Below are 27190 nucleotides of genomic sequence, written 5' to 3' on the forward strand. Positions count from 1 at the left end.
ATTAGTTTATAATCTTCATATTTGTTTTTCAATCTTGTTCATCATTTTTTCATATTTTATTGTTTTGATGCAATTTTCTTAAAACTTTTGGGACTTAAAAAAAATCAATCACCAACCGCATCAATCATAATAATTTTCAATGTTCTTTAATTGTGTTCATATAATTTTGTATAATTAACAAATATGTGAATTATCCACTTCAAGGAATTTAGCTAAAATATCACAATTCTTTAGCAATTATATTTCTTTTTCAATATTGTTAAAGAACACATATACGTTAATAAAAAATTATAATGATGAATATCATTTTCAATTTGCATAATCTTCAGGATATATGCAAGATCTTATTAAGGATCTATAATAAATAAATTTTTTTCTTCTCAATATGCCATGGGAGTTTACAATTTTTAATGGAAACACAATTATAAATAAATACTATAGTGAAATCAATATCAAAGATGTGATATAATATTAACACATATATAAATTTAACTATATTTATGATAATAAGTTATTAAACCATCTCATACAATCACAATGGTAAAATAGCAACTCAAATATATACAAGTCTTATCAAAATATATAATATGATAATGATATAAGCATACAACGCATAGTTTGATGATGATTTTTGATATCAACATATGATGGCGGCTGAAGATTGAATCATCAAGTTCAGATTCAAGGAATGATTATGGCCAGAGAGTCGAAATAATATTTTGAACCTACAAACAATGGTAGTTAGAGAATCATGCTGATAACGTGTTATAAAACAAACTATTAAGAATACTGAAATGTAAAATATAAAGAAATGAAATTGACAGAGAAATAGAGAGATGAAAAGAGAGAGTTAAACTCTTGTGTATTATTTCAATACGGGAAGGACCCCTATTTATACAAATACATAAGCCCTAAGGAAATCGGGTAACTCACTACACCAAATACCTCTTTCTATAATACATAATTATAAGCTAATTGGAAAAGTATTATAATAGGTAACCTAAAAAGTTAGAAAGCTGTAAAGTTAAAATGGAGGGAAACAAAAAAAAACAAAAACAAACACAAAATATTCTCACCAACTCTCATCAAAAACAAAAAGAAAGGCCCATTTAACATTTTAGGGTTAGCCACAATTTCCACTTCTCTTCCCTCCCAACTTCACAGTAACTCCACTTCTCTTCCCTCCAATGTGCGACAGGAAGACAGTGCCACCACCATCTTCACTGGAAGTCACAACCCTCCAATAGCTCGAGGTAGCTCTATTTCTCTTTCTCTATCGCTCTCTTTTTCTTTCACCGATACACTCTCTCATTCGCACTTTCTCAGTTTGTTGCAGGTGTGCGGCGGGATGGTGGGGGCTTGCGGCTTTGGGCGTGTGGCGGGGAGGTCAATGAGGATTTGCTGCAACAAAAGGTATTTTGTGGGTTTGATTATTGTGCTGATTTATTTTTAGATTGACTTCAATTAAAATTAATGCATACCTAATTTTTTTACTTTTAATTGGATTTGTTGCTTTGTTGTAAAATGGCTGCATAGAGGGAACCTGGGTTTGTGATACGCGGCTCCTAATTGTCCTATTAACTTTGTTCTTGTTGTTTTTGTATATTAAATTATTTTCCATTTAGATCGACAACCAAGGCATATGTTTAGATGTTAAAGTCCAAAGTTTGGACTATTAGTTCTATGCATTTATTTTTAGGAACTTTATCTTAAATTAAATGTAAAGAGTCTAAATAATTGATTGTTTAAGATTTATGTTTCTGCAACTCTATGATAAGGTCCTTGCTGTGTATATGGGTGCTAATGCAATTTCCTTGATTGATCCATGTGTGTATATATATTTCATAGTGATGGATGATAATAAGCTATTAATTTAAGCTATGCTTTGTGTTTTTCTGTTCATTTAAAATAATGATGGCCTTTCTGTTTTTCAGTTCTTTGCTTAGTCAAATTTGAGGTTTGTGCCCTTTGCCAATAGTACAGAGAACATTGGGGATTGGGCTTCGTTGTGATGCCACTTCTCTAACAATATACCTCGTTGGAGAGGGAGCTCCTGGCTGAATTCCTAGAGAGAACTTGCTGATGAATTCAGAGCTCGAGTGATTTGTTATCACATTTCTTTTATTTGATTTTTTTCTTATGTTTCTATTTATTTAGATTTGAGACTGTTACTAAAATATTATGTATTTTGATGGATTGCAGCTTACTGTTATAGGTTGTGAATGAGTTCTTAAGGAGGTGAGATGAGTCAGAATGGTTAGCCTTTGTGATTTGGAAATTGGGTTCGAAGTTCAATTTGGTTTTGGTTTTATATGGAAAATTGTGGGTCAATTTTATTATGTTACTTTTAGGTTCATCGAATGGTATTTTTATGTTAATGAGAAAAATATTTTCAACAACCTGAATTACTAGTAAAATGATATGAATCAAAGTGTACTGGTCTTATTACATTCTACTAATTTATAGGAATTTTGTATCTTGTTCATGGATGTATTGCATTTCTCTAGTTAATATATCTCTTGTTGGTATTGTTCTACAGGTGATATCACCACTCTTACAAAAAAAATATTAACTTGTTTTGGCCAAATCAGGTACAGTTTAGTCAATATTGATTTAAACTTTTATGGTTCACATTTGAATTCATTTTCTAATACATTTGAAGCTCTTTTGATGGTTGTTGAGTTATATGACTTCAGTTCTAAGTGCAGACATATCAAATGCAACAAATACTTAATATATATATATGCAACTCGTAGTTCCAAATATTTTTGGGGTGCATGATTATTGTTAAAATGCAATTCTTTAGGAATTTCTTGCCAGTTTGCTTGATTTTTTTTTAAGTTGTACAATTTATTCTCTTCTAAAAAGTTGCCTCATGTGTATACATTGAGTGTCTAATATGGATGATCAATGCTTAATATGTGTGTGTGTTTTTTTGTTTTATTCATTTTATTTTAGTTTTAACTTTATTTTTTCGCTCTCTCTCTCTCTCTGGTCTGCTACTACGAAGAAAATCACCCAAAACCAGTTTTGATTTTGTGGTATATATATGTATTTATTTATATATATGATCTGCAGTTGATAAATATATGAGATTAGTAGTTGGTTTTTGTTTTTGTTGATAAATAAATATGATCTATAGATTTGTTTTTGTTTATATCTGTAGTTTTTTATTTTGTTTTTGAGATCTGTTTAATGGAGTGAAAATTTGAGATTTTGGTGGAAAAATATGTCTAGTTTGTGTATGATTGCCATTAGTTGCACTAATTTAAGGAGGTTTTGTTATATTCTTGGTTTTCCAACTTTAAAGCTTGTGGTGCTTGATTACATGATTTGTTATGTTTTGTCGGTTAAATTTTTCGTTGTATTGATTTTATTTTCTCTTTTTTTGTGTCTGAAAGGGGAAAGTTTTTGGGTTTTCTATGTAAATTATTACCTGTATCTTAGTTGGACACTTTGATCATGATTTTGAGCATGAAATCTATTCATTTCCCTCATAACCACACTTTATATATTGTGATACTTTTCAGCTTAGTAGTAATTATGAATAGGATGATTTCTTTCAATTTCCATATAAATGCCATATTCTTTGTCTCTCACTATGAATGATATGATATTTCATGACCTCATTCTTTTTTCTTTTATGTTTTATTTACCAGATTCAACAAGTGAAGTGCAAAAGAAAATCTGATTTGGAAGGCTTTGGTGTGCTGGCATTTGGAAGATCATGAATTCTTACTTTTACTTTTGAATATGCAAGTGTTTAAGACTATTTTGTTGACTATTGTGAGAATGTTTTGTTTATGTTAATTAGGCAGTGTTGAATATCTTAAGACTTTTAGATTGTTTTTTTAGATAATCTTGAATGTATTTTGACACAATTATTTGGTTATATGTATTATGAACCATATAATTGGTACTCAAAAATATATTTGTACAATGTTAAGGGTGTCTTAAGTATATTAAATGAAGTGGGTTTGAATTAAAGCAAAAAAATATAATTATAATGTACAGGTTTATATAATAATAATTCAAGGCTTATCCAAATATTAGAATAATACAAAAACTGTGTTATTGTATCTTTTACAATAACACTGGTTTATAAGCATAAAATTATGTTATGCAAACTATTTTCTATAATGCAGAAAGTGTGTTATTATAAAGTGTATCATAACATTACTTTATAGGTACAAAAAAGTGATATAATCTATTTATAAATAGCATAATGAAATACTTATCTAACTATTAAAATAACACAACAAAAGTGTTATCGTAGGCTATACCATAACACATGTCTATAACTATGGAAAAGTGTTATGCAAAGTGCTCCAACCTACTATAACACCGCTTTCCTTAACACATCAAAAAGTGTTATGGTATATATTTGATAATACTTTTTCGGTCTTATTGAAAGTATTTTTTCTTGTAGTGACTACTCTGAATACAATCAAGAATTAATGCTGATATACTACTTTTGGTAACCTAGTGATTTTTCATTATTATAGACATCCATATATATAATATTTATAACAGCTCATTAATTCTTATATTTTTTTTTCCCTTATATTTCTCAATCCAATCCAATCCTATCAAATTTCACTGTACAAACATAACCAAAAGATAATTGATTTGAAGCATATAGAAGGTCTGGCTACCAGTCCTTTAAATTGACACGAGTTCCATCACTGCACTATTGGTGTCTGTCCATAACTTTTTTTTTTATCAGCCTCATGTACAAAGAAGAACAAGATGCAAGTCCTAGTTGAGCATATGTTGCATCAGGCAAATTCCATTTACGTGTGAGTATTTTGTGGATCACTATGCTCAACCAGGACTTAGGTCATTAACAAACTTAGCATCTCGTCACTACTACAAAAAAGGCTTTTTAGGACTCGTATTGCGAGTTCTAAAAAAGTTTTTAGGACGCGCGAGGCACGAGTCCTCTATTTGAGAGCCTTAAAAACTGTTTTCACTACTACAAAAAAGGCTTTTTAGAACTCGCAATGTGTGTCCTAAAAAATTTTGTTGAGTGTCTTTTAATTAAATATAATTTTATTTTATAAATCAATATTTGGGTAAATACATTATAGAAAATATTAGAAATATTACTATGATTAGTTGAATGAATATATACAATACACGAAAACAAAATCAAAGCAAACATTGTTGAGATAACTACAAGCATATGCAAAGATATGCAAAGATTAATGTACACCAATAATATTATATGATTATATACAATCAACCTGAATAACATATGATTACTTAACTGATTCTCAAACAAAACTTTTCCATGTCAAGTAATAAAGATCCAAACAAATACAAATCAAAAATAGAAAGTAATGAATATAAAATCTGATACAAACACAACACAAAAGAAAAATAGATCAACAGCAAGAAAATGAGAGATTGTATATATTTCTGAAAATGAAGATCCAAGACCGCCTCTGTGAGCCACCACTGCCACAAGTTATAGTCGCTGCCAGCACTCGCCTGTGAGCCACCACTTGCGAACCACTGATATGCGAGTCCCACCTCCGCGAGCCACCGTTGCAGCGAGCCCCCTACCCGTCGTGAGCCACAGTTGCAGCAAGCCCCCACCCACCGCGAGCCAACGCCAACGAGACCCGACAAACCCTCCACCAAGAGCTCACCCCGCTTTCCACAAGACCACCACCGCAAGCCTTCGTCTGCCATTGTCGAAAAAGGAAAGATTCAAGATGGAGTAGTGAGTGATGGGAAGCTAGTGAGAGAGAGAATGAGGAAGAAAGAAGATGGGAGGAGGCAAGAGGATGAGATGGTGATGGCTGGCAACTATGGCTTCATTTAAGAAGATAAAGATAGAGAGTGAGAGACAGCACGTGGAGAAAGAGGGAATATGTAATAATAATAATAATAATAATAATAATAATAATAATAATGGTAAATGGGCTGTCACTTTTTTTTTCTCTTTAAGAGTCACCATTGGAATTCAACCTGAATTTTCTCTCCATATTTTCTAAGGTCTCATTTTTTTTTAGGACTCACAATGAGTGTCCTAAAAAGATTCTTTAAGGACTCGTAATGAGTGTCCTAAAAAGCCCAGGAGATGTTTGTTAAAAAAAATTCAAACTTTTAGGATGCGAGTCCTAAAAAGTCCAGTAATTGTTTTTAGGACTCGCATCTAAGTGAGTGCACTAAAAAAATGTCATAAACAGATGTTTTTGTAGTAGTGCGTCCAAAGCTAACGGAGGCATAAAAAACATTGAGAATATAAGGATTGTTCACAGTGAGGTCCATGGCATAATAGGGAGTGCTAGACAACCACAAAAGGAAAGCTATGATTACAACAAAAGGAAGGAAAGCTGCATACACGACAAAAGGAAAAGAGCCACTGACTTAGACTTGGAGAAAAGGAGGGTAAAAGGGAAGGAAATAGAAGCAAAGGAAGAGGTAAAAAAAGATAACAAGGCATGGGGTAGGAAGAAGGGGTGTAGCTATGCGCCACAAAAATGGTCGAACATGTACTTTGGAAAAAAAATTATAATGGGGAAGAGTAAAGAAAAATTAGATAAAAATATTTTCTAAAATTTTGTAAGTTTTTTTTTAAATAGATTTATAATTGTTGAAAATCTCTTCTGCATAATAAGTGTATAGATAAAGGAAATTATTGATTTTAACGGTTTTTTATTTTTTTCCGCTAACTTTGACGGAATATTTTTATATTTAACAATAGATTGAAACATGACTTAAACTTAAATAAATAAATAATTAAAAATTTAAGATAAGATATTTTTGAGATATTTTACAATGATAATTATTTAAAAATAATAAAACCATACATTTTTTAACTTAAATAAAACTTAAACTTAATATTATATTATATTAAATATATAATATATAATATTTTGTTGTCACTACAAAATTTAAAAACTAGAACAAACATAAACTTAAGCAAAAATTAATTAATTAAAATATGTAGGATATTTTTAAGATATTTTATGATAATTTAAATAATTAAATCATATTTATTTAAAAATAATAAAATACATATCATTTTTTTATTTTATAAATTTGTGTGATAGTTTGTTTTTTATCATTTGATTTGAACTCTTTTTCTTCATCAAATTCACCAAAGGACATTGCAAAATACATTAGAAACTAAAAATAGTTGATGAACATATGCTACTGTCTACACTATGACTTTTTCTATTCTTAGTTTATTTTTATTATTATTTTTTTAAATATTATTATATTATATATATATGTCATGTAGCCATGTAAATATATATATATCAACGTTGTGTTTAAATGTCATATATATAGAGATTATTTATATAAATATTTATATATACCGTAGAACTATAATTCATTCTATTATATATATATATTAAAAAAAATAATGAACCAGTTTTTATTAAAATTATTGATAATATTTACAATTTTGAAACTAAGCAAACGTGCATTACATATTGTTTTTACCTAGTATATATATATATATATAAATATATATAGGACAATTTTTCTATAGGAGCTTCACTTTAAGCCCTACCAGTGGGGCTCTCAGTATTTTTCGACCCGTGAACAGTTTTCGGCACAATTTTTTTTATGACCGTGTATATTGTAGCTATTTAGAGCATCCTGCAAATTTTCAGAAAATTCCGAATAGTTTACAGTACTGAAAACTAGGTTCGAACATGTTTTCCATCCGCATAAAAAAAATTAGTCACGCGTGCAACACCATGTTTGAACTTAGTTTTCGGTACTATAAACTATTCGGAATTTTCTAAATATTTGCATGATGCTTTAAATAGCTACAATACACGATCATAAAAAAAAATCGCGCCGAAAACTGTTCACAGGTCGAGAACACTGAGATCCCCACCTATAGGAGAATTCCCCTATATATATATAAATTTATAAGTAAGGGCTGAGTGTTTTTGTTTGTTATTTTTTTTAATTTAGTTATTAATAATTATTTAATTTATTATTATTTTACAAAGTTTATTTTGAGCACCCTCAATACTTTTTTTAAGACAAAAAAAAAAAACTTAAGACTCGTGTCCTAAAATATCCGTAAATATTTTTAAGAATTTGCATTTAGGTATGTGTTCCAAAAAAGTTACCCATAAAATGTATTTTGTAATAGTGTATACGAGAAAGGGCGGAGCTCCATACCTAGGGAATATGTAATGCTCGTTAGGTGTTGTTGTCGAGGTTTTGTTGTGCCTAGGAGGAGGGAAGAAACTAGTATTATAAAAATACACGTTTTATTTTTTAACATGTGAAAATGAAATCTTTTGAAAAAAAAATTTCACTCCAAAAATTCAGATCCAAATAAAGGGCAAGTTTTCAATAAAAATACATATATTCTTGTAAAAATTTATTGAGTTTAGGTATAATAAGACATTAATTTTATTTTAAAAAAAAAGCCTCAACACGACATAAGTCACTGATCGTTGCGAAAAAAAAAACACAAGTCTGATGAATTATTAGATACGTAAAAAGGTTAGGGCGAGGATAAGATCCCAGGCACCATTGGCAACAAAGTTAAATAGATACGATGCTTCTCTTTTCTTCATGATGCCTTCAGTTCATCCATGCCCACACTAGCCTGTGTTTTATCACCAAAAACAATAGAACAGTAGTTTATATCAGTCATTATTATTGTTTTTAAAAAAAAATTAAAAAAAATTAAACTTCAACATTACACTCCCAATAGATGAGGTATAATAGCCAAATATGTAAAATATAGCTCAAAATCCATAAAATGACACTTCAATCAGATGATGTATAAGTTATAACAACTAAGGTATGATAACTAAGGTGTTTGACTAAGCTATAGTAAACATATATCCTTCTCCACATTTAGCTACATACTATTCATTGTTTAAACTTATTTAGTTATTTTTTTATTTCTCTCTCTTTCTCTCTCATCTTCTTTTATTTAAATAAAAAAATGATATCTAAAATTATAATATTTAAATATTGTAAAGAGAAAATATAGAAAAGCTAACATATGGTGTTGTGAGTGCTCACTTTCGAGTATGTATCTAATAGAAGTCTAAATTAGAATTTTAATACCACACCTCCATCAAAGGCAATCGAGAGCAAACATATTTTCACACTGACCACTTGATCTACCTTTCCGTTCATAAAAAAATCTTGAAGACAATAAGACATTCTTCATTGATCGTAAAACAGAGCAATTATAAAAGAAATCCTACCAAGAACTTGTGATTCTCTTCGAGAAGAGGGGAAAATGTTGTGCAGAATTTCTCTATGTCTGCCATGGCATCACCAGAACCTCCAATCACATCCATAAACTTCTTTCTATCAGGAGCAAGTTTCATAGCCACCTGCAATCCCCAATGTCCAATTACTCGAAGGAAAGACGGAATATAGAAAATTGAATAAAACAGCACAAAAGTGCACATGTCAGTATCCTTTCGTAGAGGACTATAGAGGAAAGGCAATGCTAGCCATTAGGAGTGGAACACACTTTGTCTTGGCACTAAATTATTTTATATTAGAACATACAATATCATCACATATGACAGAAAAAGTTTAACATTTTACATGCCTACAGATTCAGGCTTTGTTCCAAAAGAAATAGAGGAAATAGATAGAGAAAAATATTTCCCTAAAATTTTAGAATTTTTTTTATAAAATTTTCTCTTTTTGAAAATATTTACAAAAAATTTGACACTAAACAAATGGTAGGGAAAAGGAGAAACTAAGAGCAGAAATTGACTTGGTTTGGCCCGGTAGCATTAAACAAAAGGCTACACAAAGGGAGATAAATAGATACTGAGGGAATCATAATCATACTAGTAATAGACTTTGACATAGAGATTCATAAACATGATTGAATCAAATGAATTCTACTAAAATTTCAGATAAAAAAAATCAGCAGTGGGGACATTACAGTGAAACTTGAACTAGCAAGCCATCCATGAAATTTCTTCAGAGTCTTGCCATAGGAATCTGTACAAGCCTGTGACATGGACCAATCTGGATGGTCAAGTAAGTTGCGAAACAATTCCACCAAGAAATCCATTGCCCTGAAAATATATCGATTTAATATTAAAATAGAAATCCTGAGGCTCTATCTTCTAAGTCAAATCAGAGTATTTGAGGCTCATATTTTTATTTCCTTTTTTCTGGGAATACAACATTCCAAATAAGCTGAAATAGATCCCATGTTAAGAAGATAAATAATCAATCAGAGAAGAAATATTGACAGAACGAAGTTCTTGAGATTCCAAAACATACAACCAACAAATGAGGAGTTAAAAACAATGCACTTCAGTTTAGGCAACAAAGAAGATTTATTTAAACTTGAATCAAATGAAAGGTCCAACTGAAGGATTTAGATTCTGCACAAGTACACGATAATAGATACTGCATCTATATGAGATAAGAATGAATCATAAAAGCCAGGGGGAATGGATTTGACAGTGAAATATGCCCCTACTTTTCTTCCCAAAAAACTAACTAAGCCCTCATCTCTAAAACCATTTTGAACTTTCAACCAAGTCAACCAAAGAAGCTGAACGTTCTTCTATAACCTAATTTTCTGATAGAACTTTCTTAGGTTAGAAATTATCTATCCCAGTCTAGAACACAAATAATTGAAATCCCTCACAGAATTGCTTTATTGAAGATGAAGACAGAAGTTACACCTAGCTTTCGAGAGGCTAGTCTCTCCAAATACAACCTTTCGAGAGAGCTGTTCTCTCCTAGAGTTCAATCTCCTCTATTTCCAAGCTACCCTTACAAATGATCCCCTCCCCTATTTATAGGTACTGGACAGATTAAAATAAGTTGCCAGCTAGGATCTAATTAGAATTAATACAACTCAGCCCCCCTAAACATTGCAGCCAGCTAGATAAAACAATTGCCAACTAGATAAAAGAATAAAACAATTACAGTTAGAATACAATATAAGGCAGCCCTATCCTTAAGTGTTTGGTGGCCTCCTAGTATATACTAACTTGACTGGAGGCTTATCATTTTCCAGTGAAATTATCGACTGAAAGGTGGTCGTGAGAGATAGCAAAAAGATACATATATTTCTAGGATATTTCAGTGTCTTGTGCATTTTTATATGAGGTAGTTAGGCAAGCCCCATCAGGGGATCTGTCACATCTCATTGATAAGACAAAAAAAAAATTAACATATTATTAGGCCACAGTAAGCAAAGAAAAAAATTAACATAGTATTAGGCCACAGTAAGCAAAGAAACTCTGTATAACTTCTTTTAGGTAAAAAGAGAGAACTATTTAGGTCAATTATCAAACTAAACACATGAAAAATCGCAACAAACAACAATCTTACAGAAGAAATGGAAGCACCAAATAGTTGATAATACCTTGTCAACCAAAGAAGACCATTGGTACAACTGGATGATCCTTTCGCTGTTTTAGCTTCAACCTCAATCTGTACCATGCTGTACAAGAGGTTGAATTTTTCTGGACTGGAAAGATATTTAGATTCCAATCTCTACAACCAGAACCAATGAGGAAAAAAATATTTCAAGAATCTTTAAACCCAATGACAGAAAAAGATGATTTTAACCGAGATTTTGGTGATATATATACATATTCTTTTAAAGAAAATGTTTAACAGATACCCGGGAGTTTAAAATTTGGTAAAGCTACTGAAGAAGGAAATAGAAAACTGAAAGTAAGACACGTGAATGCAGAAGCTATAACAATTTGCACAGAGGATTTAAAAAGAAAAATAAAAAGAAAGATTAAATCTCATATATGTTAATATGATAGCGGAATACACTGGACAAGGGCATACCGCTATGTTACCACCAATGTCAGACTTAACAAGGGTCATGGCTGCTCCAAACTTATCTGTATTGAAAAAAAAAAAGCAATCTTTAAGTGAAGGGGAAAGTAGAGAACAAGTCAACAAGCTGTTAGCTCATATTTTACATTTTCACGGTCACTGCTAAAAACTATCCTGAATAAAACAAGCTATGTACCAATTACTAGAACAACCACCAATGGTAGAAAGTATGCCACCAGCTAAAATAAAAAGGTTATTTTTGGTGGGTTGTATGTAGAAATTAAGGTCAAAAAGTTGTTTTGAAAGGAATTAAATTATGCAAAATGGGTGCTAAGATCAAGATCAGATCCCCTGAGTTGGAAAAATTGAGAAAAATATTGCTAAACAAGAAGAACTAAGAGAGATATGATCTGGGATTGACATAGAGTTGATCAAATTTACCGATAACTGGCAAAATATGCTTGCAGACTTGCAAAAAATGCTTGGTGAGCATTTCACCATTTTCAGACTTGACATGCTTGATTCCTTCCAAAGCGGGAGTGAAAACAGGGTCCTCCATTCTTCCTTTACTGCAATAATAATAATAATAATTAATTCACAGAAAAATATAACCCTCAATACTCAATACAATGCAAAAGCATAAGCAGAGAGAGAGAGAGATGACCGCAAATGGAAATGAATTGGGTAGGTGGATCTGAAAGGAGTTGAAGAGATGAATTTCAATTCAGAAAATAGCAGAGAATATGGAGAATGAATGAGTGGATAGAGAATCAGATTCAATTGAAATAAAATTAAAGAGAAAGAAAGAGAGATCTAAACCTGTAAAACTATAATCAAAGGTGGAGAGTTGAGACACAGTCGACAACCAGAATAGGAGAACCTTAACTAAAATCCATTGTATGGAATTTAACATAGATTCATATTCATGTGTATGTTGTATGTTTTTCTTTTTTTTAAAAAAAAAAAAAAGTATTTGTACTGGTTATGGAGACATGCTCACCGTCACCTGTTTTTTTCTTTAACCTACAAATATAGTTTAACCAGCAAATATGCTCCTCGCACATTGTTTATCATAATAAAAATTATATATATTTTTACAAAACTTATTTTTTAGTTTATTTTGTAATTTTTTAAGATTTGTATATTTTCAGGAGAGAGAATTTATACGTAACAAATTATCAACCTTTTCACTGAATTAGTGATATAAAATGCATCATGACTTTTTATTCTTTGATAATCATTCATTTATAGTATAGATAAATTTGTTTATTTATTTTAGAACAACAATAAATATTATATTTAGTGAATAAATGAATGATTTATTGTAATTCATGATTTGGAAATAAAAAAAAAATTTGAATGATATAGTATTATTTTAATTCAATGAGTTGAGAAACAAATAAGGTAAGATTGAACTTATTTAATATTCTTCAATTTTTATACTACTATATTTGTGTAAGAAAGTTAACATAGTAATTTACAATACTATAAACAAATGTTGCTCGAAAAAAATTATATAATTATATAAAAAAAAAGCGAGAATGGATAATTTATTTTAAGGAGAATTTCTCATTGCATTTTTTTTTGTTGGATTACTATATTAATACAGAAAAACGTTATTACGATATAGCATACAAATTATAACTGTTTATAAACTTTATTTTAGTAGTTTTCTTTTTCTTTTTATTTTATTTTTTTATTAAAATGATAGTAATAACTAAAAACGTAGGTTTCTATATGGTAACTTACATATTTTTTTTATTGTGTATCACTATTTGTATTCAATGTACTTTATACACAATATTTACTATCTTTTCTCGTTTTTTATACCTAAAAAAAGCTCACTGCATTTTCTCTCAAATAGTAGTGGGAAGATATTTGATCTTCATATACCTTGATTCACACTATTAACCCATTTCAAAAGGCAATCTAGTTCCAAAATGGAGAATACTTGTAGTGGATGAGATACACATTTTAGTTGCCGACAATGGAGAGAGAGTGAAGAGCAGGCGTCACTTAGATTTGTGTTTTGATTGGGAAATTTCGGTTTGTATGCTTGATAAATATTATAATTTAAAAAAAAATGCTAGACATATTAAAGATTTCAAAATAATGTTATTTTTTGACACTTTACCCAAAATACTTTTATCATTTCCTCTCTCACTTTTCACTTCTCATTTCACTCTTCTCTCTCTCTTCCCTAATAAAATATGGGCATATGAACAATCCTATATATGCAGGCAGAATTGTCATATAGATTGAACATATACGAATAGATGATCGAATATTGTATACATCCAGTCATTGCAATTGATAACATCGATCTAGCTTTAGATCTACAAAAGAAAAGAAACAGAGATTAGAACGAGTACACAGCCTTCCAAGCTCTCACTAACTCTTTTAGATGGAGTTACTGATAGTCGGAATCAGCATTGAGCTTGGGGACCGGTACTTTATATTTATAGAGTGAGACCTACCATCAGAGTCTCTGCCAATCAATTGGGATATGCAAAATCGTGTAACAAACAAAATCGGGTAACAAATAATGTTGACCATTAATTAGAATATTTTGTTAATAAATAAAATATTGACTTTGTTATATTAAATCAATTAGTTGTAACAAATTGATTTTATATACCATATAAATAAGGGTTTATACATTTTTAGACCCTGTGTTTTGTCTCATTACCTATTTGGACCCTGTGTTTTGACAAATTACTTTTTGGACCCTGTGTTTTCTAAAATAGTTCAAATAGACTCCTAAACCTAATTTTGATCAAAGTTTTTTGAACTAAAATGTAACGCTCTGGCTACCCCAGAACAATTACGGTGAACGGTGAACCAGAAATTTGACCCGCTACCCGAGTCCTTTGGTTAAAAACGTGTTTTAAGTGTTATTAACAGGCTAAGGTGGAAAATCAGTAAAAAGGAAAGGATATGCTTTATTAAGTATATAAAAATGTTCATGAGCTCATAAAAACATTTACAAGTTGTTTATAATACAAAATGGTCACTACTGATTCAAATTTACAAACCCGCCGACCTAAGCGGCAAAAATAGGGTAAACCCCCTAGTTCCTCTGAGAACTCCTTGGCCGTGGTGGTCAAGCGGCCGCATATGTACACATCACCACCTAAGCTCTCCAGTCAAGGCTGGGTGAGCTTTTCTTTCCCTTTACCTGCACCACATAGCACCCATGAGCCAAAGCCCAGCAAGAAAACACTGTATTGTATATAATCATTACCAAATGTTTATCATTATAATCACACAAAGCTTATAGCTCTTAAACAGATGAGTGAATATCACTTGAGGTTCTAGAAAACCATACTGAGTGACTGACAAGCAAGTCACTAATTTAAACAGAAGAGTGGCTGCTAGGTAAGTCACTGGCCTTAAACAGATGACAGATTGATAGGTAAGTCTCTAACTTAACAGATGAGTGACTGATAGGTAAGTTGAGGTCGGTTCGGCCTTAATGCTCTTTGAGTCATCCAATGCAGTTATTGATTAGATCTAATCTTTATTGGCTTGCGTTGAACACGCTAAAGTCGTCCTGACTAATGAGTCAGCTCTATGTGACTAGTGCCCAGTACCACTGTCGAACCTGACTAATGAGCCACAGCTTCACAGTTGATACTGACACCTATGCCAAATCTAACTAATGAGTCAGTACCATGCACAAGTGAGCAAGATTTGCTAAGCATTCAATAATCAATCCACGTCCACATTTACTCAATCAACATGCTTCATGAACAGCCATGCATGTCACGTATGGGGTGCAGTTTTCTTACCTCTGGTTCGAGTGAGAAATAATACAAGAACGACCCTTGAGAACGATCAACCTTTAGATTCCTTAGCGGTTACCTAATCATAACCAATTAGAAACCATTAATAAAGTAAATCAATGAATGGTTCACAATCTAAACCACACTCCCAGGATCAATCCCTCACTCTCGGGAACCCCCGAGCCTTAAAAACCATCACGAGCCCTAAAAGCAACACACCCTGAAACTAACCTGGCGCCTAGGCGCTGCCAACCAGCGCTGGGGCGCTGCCCTAGAAACAGAGAGGGCTACTATCTGCCCTGCATAGCGCTGGGGCACCAGCTTCAGACCAGCAGCTCCACTGGTTTTCCCTCCTTGTGATTCCCCTTGAAACTAACCTTCCAAACCAATCCCAAACCTTACCAAAACATCCAATTCAACCCCTAAACCTCATCTACATCACCCCCTCACCAAAACCCAATCAATCTTACACAAAAACTCCCATTGATTCCAACTATCCACATCAAAATCATGAGCTGAAACTAACAACCAAAACAGAGCATACATGGAAACTAGTGGCTAAAAACTTACCTCAAATTTAGGTTGTAGTGCTCTTCAATGATGGAACACTCTCCCAAACTCCCAAGGCCTACTTTCCAAGCTTAAATCCTCAACAAGATCACAAAAATCACAAAGGAGATGAGGAAGGAGAAGGTACGGGTAAGCTTCACTAACTTGCTCTATTTTCTCTTCAATTCAACAACCCAAATCAGTTTATATCTATCCTAGGGGTAAAAATACCATTATACCCCTAGGTCAATTAAGGGTTCCTAAAGGCTCCCAAGGGCAAATTTGTCATTTCTAACCTATCTCGTTAATCATAATTAACGCTCTCCAATTCCCGTCATTCTCGATAATCCCAAACACCAATAATTCATATCTCGTTACCCTTTAACTCCCGGTAACGCTCTAATTATTAAAAACACCCCGAGACTCATCCCAAGCCTCGAACTTAAACCTGTTATGACTAGACCGCTAATCAATAATCCAAGATCGTCTCATATCGAATGGCTTGAACAAACCCACATTATAATGTGGTCTCAACAACATATCACCAACATGCATACAAATATACAATTATACCCTCAACGGGCCAAATTATCATCACACCACTGTAATTAAAATGTGGACCCACATGCATGCATTTAACATCATATTATAATATAATTCACATATACATGCATTTTATCAATTAATGGCATAATTAAACAAGTATGGCCCTCTCGGCCTACTATTCCCGCCATTAAACCATAACGGAGATTTCGGGGCATTACATAAAATCACAAATAATTCATCAAACTAACAACTCAGAACAAAAATATAGTCATTCTGCCTAAGAACTGTGTTATTATACTCAATTTTTTGTTCATCAAAATTAGGTTTATGCCTATTTGAACAATTTTACAAAACACAGGGTCCAAAAAATAATTTGTCAAAACACAGGGTCCAACACAGGTAATGAGGCAAAACACAGGGTTTAAAAAGGTATAAACCCTATAAATAAATATTCTAACATTCTCTCACTTGGTCAGCATTTAAATTAATGTATTACTTAAGCCCGACGATCATCCCTGTTACATAATAAACACATGAATTATGGCGATAGGTCCTCTTTTAATGGCGAGTGTTATATTCCATGTATTACAATATATTTATTACATAACAATGTAATTTATGTGGCTATGTACTTAAACGAATAAACCCTATGTTTATTCAGGTCTTATAAAATTTTCTCAAATAAAATTAAAATTCCCATAAATATGAGAAAACATCAAAATAAGAGTTTCATTGATAATAACTTCAGTTTGTGCAATAAATTTACATAAGGGAACCAAGTCCCATGTTCACTACATGATCCTTGAATTTATGAGGTGGCAAGCCTTTCATCATAGGATTAGCAATCATCAATTCAGTGCTAATGTTTTGAATGACCACTTTATTTTTTTTAACACGTTCTCTCACGGGTAAGTACTTTATGTCGATGTGATTGCTTCGACTACAACTTTTGTTGTTCTTAGCCATGAATACAGCAGCTGAATTGTCACAGAACATTCTCAATGGCCTAGATATGAAATCTACAACTCTAAGGCCTGAAATGAAACTCTTTAGCCACACACCATGCGATGTAGCCTCAAAACACGAAACAAACTCGGCATCCATAGTAGAAGTAGCAGTCAAGGTTTGTTTGTTACTCCTCCATGATATAGCTCCACTGACAAACATAAACACGTAACCAGAGGTTGATTTACGTGAATCAGTGCAACCAGCAAAGTCTGGATCTGAGTAGCCAACTACTTCCAGGTTGTCGGTTCGTCTAAACATGAGTTTGTAATCCTTAGTACCCTGAAGATACCTCATAACTTTCTTTGCAGCTTTCCAGTGGTCTAACCCTAGATTACTCTGAAATCTTCCTAGCATTCCGACAGCAAAGGCAATGTCGGGTCTTGTGCACACCTGAGCATACATTAAGCTTCCAACAATTGAAGCATATGGGATGTTCTTCATTTCTTCCTTTTCAAAATCATTCTTTGGACACTGGCTCAAATTTAATTTATCACCCTTAACGATAGGAGCAACACTTGTTGAACAATATTTCATCTGAAATCTCTCTAAAACTTTGTTAATGTAGGTTTCTTGAGATAGGCCTAAGATACCCTTGTATCTATCTCGATGGATCTTAATGCCAATGGCATAAGACGCATCACCCATATCCTTCATCTCAATTCCTTCTTGTTGAGAATCCTTCTAGTTGTTGCATGTATACCTCCTCATCTAGGTCACCATTTAGGAAGGCAGTTTTCACATTCATCTGATGCAGTTCTAAATCGAAATGAGCAACTAATGCCAGGATAACTCTGAGGGAATCTTTCTTAGATACCGGAGAAAAGGTCTCTGTGTAGTCAATTCCTTCTTTTTTGAGTGAATCCCTTAGCAACGAGTCTCGCTTTGTGTCTCTCAATGTTGCCTAATGAGTCTTTCTTTATTTTGAAGACCCATTTACACCCAATAGCCTTCCGTTGCTTTTCATAAAATTCATTTCTTCATTAATGGCATTGTACCACAGTTTTGATTCTTTACTTTTCATAGCTTGTCAAAACGTTTCTGGATCATTTTCGGCTCCAGTATTGTAGTCAGATTCTTGTAAATACACAATGTAGTCACTAGGTATCACCGATTTTGTTGTCTTAGTGGATCTTCTTAAGGATACACCAGCAGACTCTTGGGGAGCAGGTGGTTCAACTTGTTGTTCAACAATTATAGGCAACTCTTGAATAGCTTGATCCATTTGAACTTCATCATTGACTTATGGATCTTCAACAATTGGTTGTGGTGGTTCAACATCCATTTGGACTTCAGGGGTTTTATCAACCACAATCAATCCTGCTCTTGATTCCACAATCCTAGTGTTATGAGATGAACAATAAAACTTGTAACCTTTAGACCTTTCAGCGTATCCAATAAAGTGTCCACTTATGGTCCTTGGGTCCAATTTCTTTTCTTGTGGATTGTATACCCTAACTTTTGATGGGCATCCCTAAATGCGTACATGTTGCAAACTTGGTTTCCAACCTTTCCATAATTCAAAAGGAGTTTTTGAGACTGCCTTGGTTGGAATTTGATTTAATATGTACACGGATGTCTTTAGAGCTTCAGACCACAAGGATTTAGGAAGTTTAGGGTTGCTGCTAAGTATACTCTGCACCATGTCCATCAATGTTCGGCTTCTCCTTTCTGCAACACCATTTTTCTCGGGTGTATCGGGCATGGTATATTGGGCAACAATCCCATTTTCTTGAAGAAACTTTGCAAAAGGGGCAAGTGTGTAGCGTCCCAAATTTGCTAATAAGGCTTAGGGTCTTGATTAGCGTTCCTGGAGGGCAATAATTGATTTATTACGCTAATATGTGAAATTGATAAGTGTGTGGTTAGACATGCATGTTTAGGTGAATTAAATATGCATGTGGGCCCCGTTTGGTTATTAGGGGCATGGTTGTAATTTTAGCCCGTTGAGGGCATAAATGTAATAATTGTGAATATTGTGATATATTTGTGATATATCTGTGATGCACAATCCGAGACAGTCCTAGGGAGTAGTTTAGCTAGAAAGTCACAACGGGGTCGAATACCCGACTCGGGGCGAGTCGAGGGGTATTTCGGGCATTAGATATTTTATTGGGTTATGAAAATAAATATTTGGAGATATATTTGAAGTTAGAATGTTTTGGAGGGAATATCAGGGAAATTTACCATTTTGCCCTCGGGGACGTTTTTGGTACCCCGAGCCTATGAGGTAACCTTAGAAACTCAAGTTAAATAAAACAAAATTGAGGAAACACTCGGAAACTAAGGGAAACCGACCTAAGCAGCTCTCTCTCTTTCTCTCCTTCGGTTCTTTCCCTTCTCTCTCTTGAGTTTGAAGATGTTGATGAATTAGAGAATTGGCAAGCTTAGCTCTCAAGGGGTTGAAGCTGGCTGTGATTGAGGGTTAGTTCAAGGGCAAAGCTAACAGCTAAGGTAAGGATTCTAGTGTTTAATTAACTGAATTATGTTTGAATTTCTGCTGGTATTTCAGAGTTATGCATGTGAGTTAGATGAAGAATCATTCTTGAGTTTTAGATGAGGTTTGGGGTTAATTCTTGTTAGGTTTTGTTGTTGAGAATGTAGTAAAACTTTTTGTGATGATTGATTTGAAATGTTGGGTTGATTTTGGGGTAAATTGGCATGGATTTGGTGGAGAAAATGGAGGAGTTTCTGGGTTCGAAGGGTCAGGCTGCGACATTATTCTTGCTGAGCTGCGACCTTCTGAAGCAATTTGGAGGTCAGGATGAAGGGCGGGCTGCGGCATGGCTTGGCTAGAGCCGCGACGCACCTACCCTATTTTGGGGGATGGGGCTTCTGGTTGAGGCGGGCCACGGCATAGGTTCATGGGGCCGCGACACTTAGTGCATTTTTGGGCCTCAAGGAGGTTTTAGGCTCGGGAATCCAAAAGTTAAGGCTCAGGATGGATTATATCACCCGGATTGATAGAATTCAAGGTCCCAGAGACTAGAATTATGACCCAAAGCTATTTAATGGATTACAACTTGATGGATGGATGTTATTGATACATTGTGACTAGGTTTTCAGCGAGGCTCGGACTAGGGGACTGTGCTCGGGACATCAGTGCTTGGGAAAGCTCGGGACACAGGTAAGAAAACTGATGTACGTGTAGAGCAGGGCGAGGCCCTATAGTTTGTGTTGCAGGGCACAACCCTATATGATTATGTTGCAGGGCATAGCCCCATTGATTTTGTTTATACGTGTTTAAGTATTTGTTTAGTTATGCTATGTGTGCATATATGTGAATAAACGGCAATAGCCGGGAACAACGAAGGCCGAGAACGGCGAGGGCTTGGAACGGCGAAGGCCGAGTACGGCAAGGGGCTGGGAGCAGCGTTTAGCACGCGGAGTGCGAGTTGCCAGGGCGAGACCCTATACCTGGGATATCCGCACGGTGTAGACCGCGAACCCAGGGCCTGGTAAAGCACCTGGGACGGCATGGCCATATGTGTTTAGCCTGTTGGCGGCTTGATTATATGTTGAATGATTGATATGCTTATGTTATTTGCTTGTGTGAGTTTTCTTGCTGGGCTTCGTCTCACGGGTGCTCTATGGTGCAGGTAAGGGCAAGGGGAAAGTCGACCAACCATGAGTACGGAGACCGTGAGGCGACGCGTACATGTTTTGTAACGCCTTACCTCCTTAGAGCCGTTACTAAGTGAGTTTAAAATTGTGCTTTCAACTCGCTAATCAAGGTTTTAAGTCAAACAGTGTAATTAAGCCATAAGCAAAGGAAAGACTTGAGAAATAGTAATTTCCATAGAAAATTATAAAAGTTTTACACTTGGGATCCCAAAATACAGTTTAGAAATATTTACAACATGTAAACTGAACCAAGTCAACTAGACGACAAAATCTAGGTTTGTTTACAAGCATCTCCCGAAATCCTCTGGCTATGGCAGCCAGGCTGGCCAAACATGTACACATCGCCTCACGCCTGCTGTACTCATGGTTGGTTGATCTTCTCTTTACCCTTACCTGCACCACAGAGCATCTGTGAGCCGAAGCCCAGCAAGAAAACCCACAAACAGATAACATATGCAACACATATATCAAGCATATAAACAGGCCACCAATGGCTAAACACATACGGCCTAGCCGTCCCAGGCGTTTACCAAGCCCTGGGTTCGCGGAAAACGTCGTGGGGATATCCTAGGTATCCTTCTAGGGACTCGCCCTGGCAACTCGCACTCCACGTGCTCAACGCTGCTCCAAGCCCCTTGCCGTCCTCGGCCTTGCACTCAACGTGCCCAATGCCGTTCTCGGCCCTTCGCCGTTCTCGGTCTACACCGTTCCCGGCTCAAGCCGACCATTCACATCATAATATACATAGCATAACAAGCAAGTATAGAATTCTAACATATATGGGCTCAGCCCTGCATACCAATTCTATTCAAACACATTGGGCTCAGCCCTGCACATAAGCTCTATGGGAACAAGGGTTTTCTTACCTGAGTTCCGAGCTTTCTGAGCACCGATGCCCCGAGCACAATCCTCTAACGTGAGCCTCACCGAAACCCTAGTCACAACACATTAACAATGTCCATCCATAAAATTATAATCCAATAAATAACTTCGAGCCATAACCCTAACCTCTGGGACCTTGAATTCTATCAATCCGGGTGATAAAATCCATCCTGAGCCTTACCCATTGAGTTCCCAAGCCTAAATACCCTTAAAAACTCAAATTGGCACTAAGGGTCGCGGCCCCACCCACAAGAGCTGTGGCTAGCCTCGAAACAGAGGCTAGCACCACACTGACCCCCACACGGGCCACGGCGTGCCCACCAACCGCCGCGGCGCGCATGAGCTTCTCGGCCTCCCATGGCCGCGCGCGCACACGGGCCGCGGCTCTCACCTCCAAACCCAGAATTTTCCATCTTCTTCCCTACCTTTTCCTCAAGCTAACTCATTCAAAGCCTACTTAACAAACCCATATAAATAACACATGTATACCAGCTCAATATCAGCACTAAAACCCATCAGAAATCTGCTCCAAAATCTTACTAGAATACCCAAAAACAGATTAAGCTTGACTAACATGCATGCTCTAGCAAACCAGCAACAATTCTCAACATAATCCCAATAATTAGAGCTTACCTTGCTGAACTCAATCCCTGGGTTGATCCTCAATCCTTAAGCTTCAAGCTCCTAAGGTATCACAGCTGAATTCCCTTTAGTTCCTAACCAATTCCTTTGAGTTTCCCTTTGAGTTTTGTCTTAGAGAGTGAAAGAGAAAGAGAAGTAAGAGCTATCTTCAGTTGGGAGGAAGTATGAGTCGGTTTCTAAAGCTTCAAAACAATTCCCCCTTTTTGTTTTATTCACTTAAGTCTATGTGGTTACCTCAAGGCTCGGGGTACCAAAACGTCCCCGAGGGCAAAATAGTAAATTTCCCAAATATTCCCGCCTAGACATTCTATCCTCAAATATATCTCCAAATATTTATTTTCATGTCCCGATAATTCCCATAACACACCTAGTACCCAAATTACCCCTCGACTCACCCCGAGTCCAAATCTCAACCCCGTTGTGACTCTCTGGCTAAGCGCTCCCCAGGACTGTCTCGGATCGTGCTGCACAGACATATCACATATATATAACATTTATCACATTTATACCCCTAATATCCAGATGGGGTCCACATGCTTATCTAACTTAGCTAAACATGCATCATAATCATATATACACATAAATCCACATATTAGCATATTAAATCATTTATTGCCCTCCAGGCACACTAATCAGGGCCCTAAACCCGATTAGCAAATTCGGGTCATTACATGTTTGGCCTGCCTGGCTGCCACGGCCAGGGGTATTTTTGAGAAATGTTTGTACTAAACCTAAATTTTTTCATTTAACTGACTTTAGATATATTTTTGAGTTGTAAATATCTCTAAACAGTATTTTGGGATCCCAAATGTTAAACACTTTATAATTTTCAATGAATGGATATATTTTTAAATTATGTGACTTTGTTTATGGTTTAGCTACACTTTTGTCTTAAAACCTCGATTAACGAGTTAATTGCACATTTTAAACTCACTTAGTAACGACTCTAAGGAAGTAGGGCGTTACAACTTGGTATCAGAGCAAGCCATGGTTTATGGTTCCTGGAGGTTGATCGAACATGTACGCTCGCTGTCAGTGACATTTTTTAGGACTCAGGGTTGGCTGGTAATGGTTGACTTACATGTTTGAATATGTGCTTAGCTGCTCGGTTTGCCTGTTTATTTTATATAGAGCATGATGAATGAGTTAGCATATGCATGATGCCAGGGCATGGCCCGTCGAGTGTTATATGCTATTTGTATGTGATGTGGATTGTTCACTACTACAAAAATGAGATTTCCCGACAGTTTTTAACTGTCGCTATTGAGCAATGACGACAGTCGATTAACTGTCGTATTTTTCTATGTCAGCGTAAGGGTAGCTACGCCAAAAGTTATTAGGTGTCGCTGTTGCTAGCTACGCCCATAGTTATTAGGTGTTGCCGTTGCTAGCTACGCCGACATTTATTAGGTGTTGCCGTTGCTGGCAACGCTGACAGTTATTAGGTGTCGATGTTGCTGGCTACGTCGACAATTATTAGGTGTCGCTGTTGCTAGCAACGCCGATAGTTATTAGGTGTCTCTATTGCTGGCAATGCCGACAGTTAATAGGTGTCGCCGTTGCCGGCAACGCCGATGAATTTTTTTTAGGACGTGCAATGAGTGCCCTTAAAAATTATACTTTTAATTTTTTAAAAATTAATTTATATTTATTTTAAATTAAAAATTATGGTTTAAATGAAACATTTGTATACAAATCTAAAAGCTTATAGATTATAATAACAAAACTTTTACAAGGAGCTAATTATATTAACAATTTATTGTCTTCTTTAAAAAAAAAAACTAACTTTTACAATTGAAATTAATCTATCTATTACGTACAATGTTAGAACACAACAAAACTATATACATAAATAAAAACCTCACTTTACATAATTTTTACAAGCAAGAAAGGAAATAATATCCAACAACTTAAAGAAGAATTTCTTGTTGCATTGGTTCTCTTATATAATTGTCTTGGTTCTCTTAAATATCCAAGTAGAGTTTTAGCCTACAATACAGAATAAACACCATTAAAGTCAAACCAAAACTAAAATAAATAGAGAACTTGAGGTTGCAGAAGAAATAAAAAGGATGACTGTGGTTTTCAGTCACAAAAATGATTTATATAAAAGTTGTATTTTTCTTATCAAACTGGATAGCCTCAAACATAAAAGACCAAAATTTCAACATTTCTATTGAAAAATAAAATAAATTAGCAACACTAAACAAAAACAAAAAGGATCGGACAGAGTTAAGCTATTCAAAATTGAGTCTTAAATTCTAAGCATTTAGTGCTAAGAATATCGACACTTTCTTATGGCTTAAGTAGTTAGTCTTAGCTAGTTAGTTTATCAAATCACATAGACATTAATAAACCAAATTGCCAATCATTCATAGCACATTAGAAAATATACAATAAACAATGAGAAATTAATATACATATATACACACATATAAAGACATGCACTGTGTAGGTAATATGCATCAGATTCTAAGTCCATAGTACTTAGCAAGAAAAGAAAAGATAATATAGTTATAAATAAGAGCACCGAGAACATAATAAGGAGTTCTTAGTTTCATAATAAGAAATGTTTAAGTAGAAAGTTTTCATCCAAAATAAGGATAACAAACAAGCAGTTAATTTAAAAGGAATAAAATGGTCCCCTAGACATACCGCATTGAGAATATGAGAGAAATAGAAGGACCAAACCTAAACTGAAATTTTCAATTAAATTTACAACTTTTCTACAAAGAAAAAACACAAGTTATTTTAGAAGATCTAAAGGCAAAGTTGTTAAAGTAACACAACGAGTTGTGAATAAGCCTAATCCAAATTTATAAATCTAATTCACATTTGAAAGTCTACGCAAAATAGAAAATCACAATTCAAAGTTATTTGCACAAATTCTTAAGGTAGTTCCAACTAGCAATAGAAATATATATACAGCCCATCATCTTATATGAGCTTAGTCGAACGCATCACTTGCATAGACAATGCGCAGAACATCTACATAATTCAGCTTGCAAAACAATTTTTTTTTGCATATGATATATAATTTAGTATACAATTATATATGCTAAGTTGATTAGGAAGAGCATGCAACAGAGTTGCAAAGTAAATCAACCTATCAGTTCATTCTCATTGATAGTTGATATATTATATATAAAGTGCATAAAACGAGTGATTTTTATAAAAATTAACTAGACAAGAGTCAGTAAATTTCTAGAAAAACGGGCAACACAACAACGGCTACAAATTGGACATCCCCAAATTTTAAAAACCTTCACACAAGGCATATGACAGTTCCAGACCAGTCCAATAAAATCACAGTTCAACTCATTATACTAATTAACTCTTAATATACTATGAACATACACAATTACATTTTAGTTTCCTAACTCTCAATCTCATGCTTGCTTGGTTTCATCTATAATATTCTTAAGAAGTAAAAAATTATAATACTCTATACATTCTGCTTCATGAATCAAAATACAAAACTATTAATAGCATTGAAAATAATAAAGAGGTTTTCTTATCTTTTTTTCTAATGAAAGAAAGTTCTTTTTCTTTTTGTTCTAAAATATTTGTGTTGTTTTGTAGATCTGTTGCATATTTTCTCATACTTGCCGAGGGACTTGAACTTTTTGGAGTACACTAGTAATATTGGGTGGAAAGAGTAAGCATATATATTATGATATAGCATTAGATAGAGAGAGAGAGATATGGCAATGACTCTAGATAGATAGATTGTTGATCATTTTTGTTGTGTGTTTGATTACAGGAACTAGAGGGCAAGACCTATAATTATAGATTCAGGTTTGTACCACTCAAAGAAATCTAGTATCTTTTGGGCTAAAGAGAGGAGGTCTATGCCTGCTTCTTTCAAGTTATACATGGCTACTGTTTCTTTCTTCTTACTTTATACTTTCATTCAACTCCTTCAATTTTTTTGAGTTAATATCACTTTGCAGTACTTATTAATATAAATATATTATATGTGTGACTAAATTAACCTATGACCTACTCATAATCAATTTAAGAAAAGTAAAAGACTACTTGTAAGTTGTATGCATTTGATTTCACATAGATTGGAACTCGTTTTCAGTTAGTCTAGCTTGATATTTAGTTTCAACGACAAATATTACTACTATAAGTTTTCTTTCTTTTTTTCTTAATCAAATTAATATATATAAAAAATAGTAAAATATGAATTAAAATTCTACATTTAGTAATACATATTGGCATATATCTCTGTTATATATGTATGTTGACCACGATTTTGGCCAACGATGAGTAGACATCAAAACTACAATGAACTTTCACGAGAAAAATACGACACAGATAATTTTATAGTGGTTCAGCCCCAATTTATTGGTAATCCACTTGGAATTGTG

The 27190-nt window shown here is 34.2% G+C and overlaps 1 protein-coding gene across 2 annotated transcripts; it reads right to left on the reverse strand.

The window, feature by feature from the left end:
- Window positions 1–8328: 8328 nt before the first annotated feature.
- On the reverse strand, window positions 8329–12836 carry LOC133799771 (glycolipid transfer protein 1-like). Of its 2 annotated transcripts, XM_062237776.1 has the most exons (8): window positions 12601–12831; window positions 12446–12475; window positions 12223–12350; window positions 11791–11846; window positions 11354–11484; window positions 9908–10043; window positions 9207–9338; window positions 8329–8593 (listed from the first exon to the last, which is right to left on the reverse strand). In XM_062237776.1, exons 3-8 carry the CDS (start codon window positions 12338–12340, stop codon window positions 8558–8560), a joined length of 609 nt encoding a protein of 202 aa, XP_062093760.1. In that variant the 5' UTR covers window positions 12341–12350; window positions 12446–12475; window positions 12601–12831; the 3' UTR covers window positions 8329–8557. The 2 variants fall into 2 exon arrangements, with proteins under 2 accessions (XP_062093760.1, XP_062093755.1); XM_062237771.1 differs by lacking the exon at window positions 12446–12475 and having other exon boundaries at window positions 12601–12836.
- Window positions 12837–27190: the final 14354 nt, after the last annotated feature.

Source organism: Humulus lupulus, chromosome 1, assembly GCF_963169125.1.
Source record: "Humulus lupulus chromosome 1, drHumLupu1.1, whole genome shotgun sequence".
NCBI lineage: Eukaryota > Viridiplantae > Streptophyta > Magnoliopsida > Rosales > Cannabaceae > Humulus > Humulus lupulus.

Bases quoted from the DNA above. Each gene is read 5' to 3' on its own strand.
- LOC133799771 (XM_062237771.1), bottom strand. From the start codon at position 12,340: ATGGAGGACCCTGTTTTCACTCCCGCTTTGGAAGGAATCAAGCATGTC. The intron at 10,044-11,353 runs GTATTATCAACT...ATATATTTTCAG, and splicing joins GGTCTTCTTTGGTTGACAAG to GGCAATGGATTTCTTGGTGG. The intron at 9,339-9,907 runs GTAATGTCCCCA...TGGGGATTGCAG, and splicing joins TTGCTAGTTCAAGTTTCACT to GTGGCTATGAAACTTGCTCC.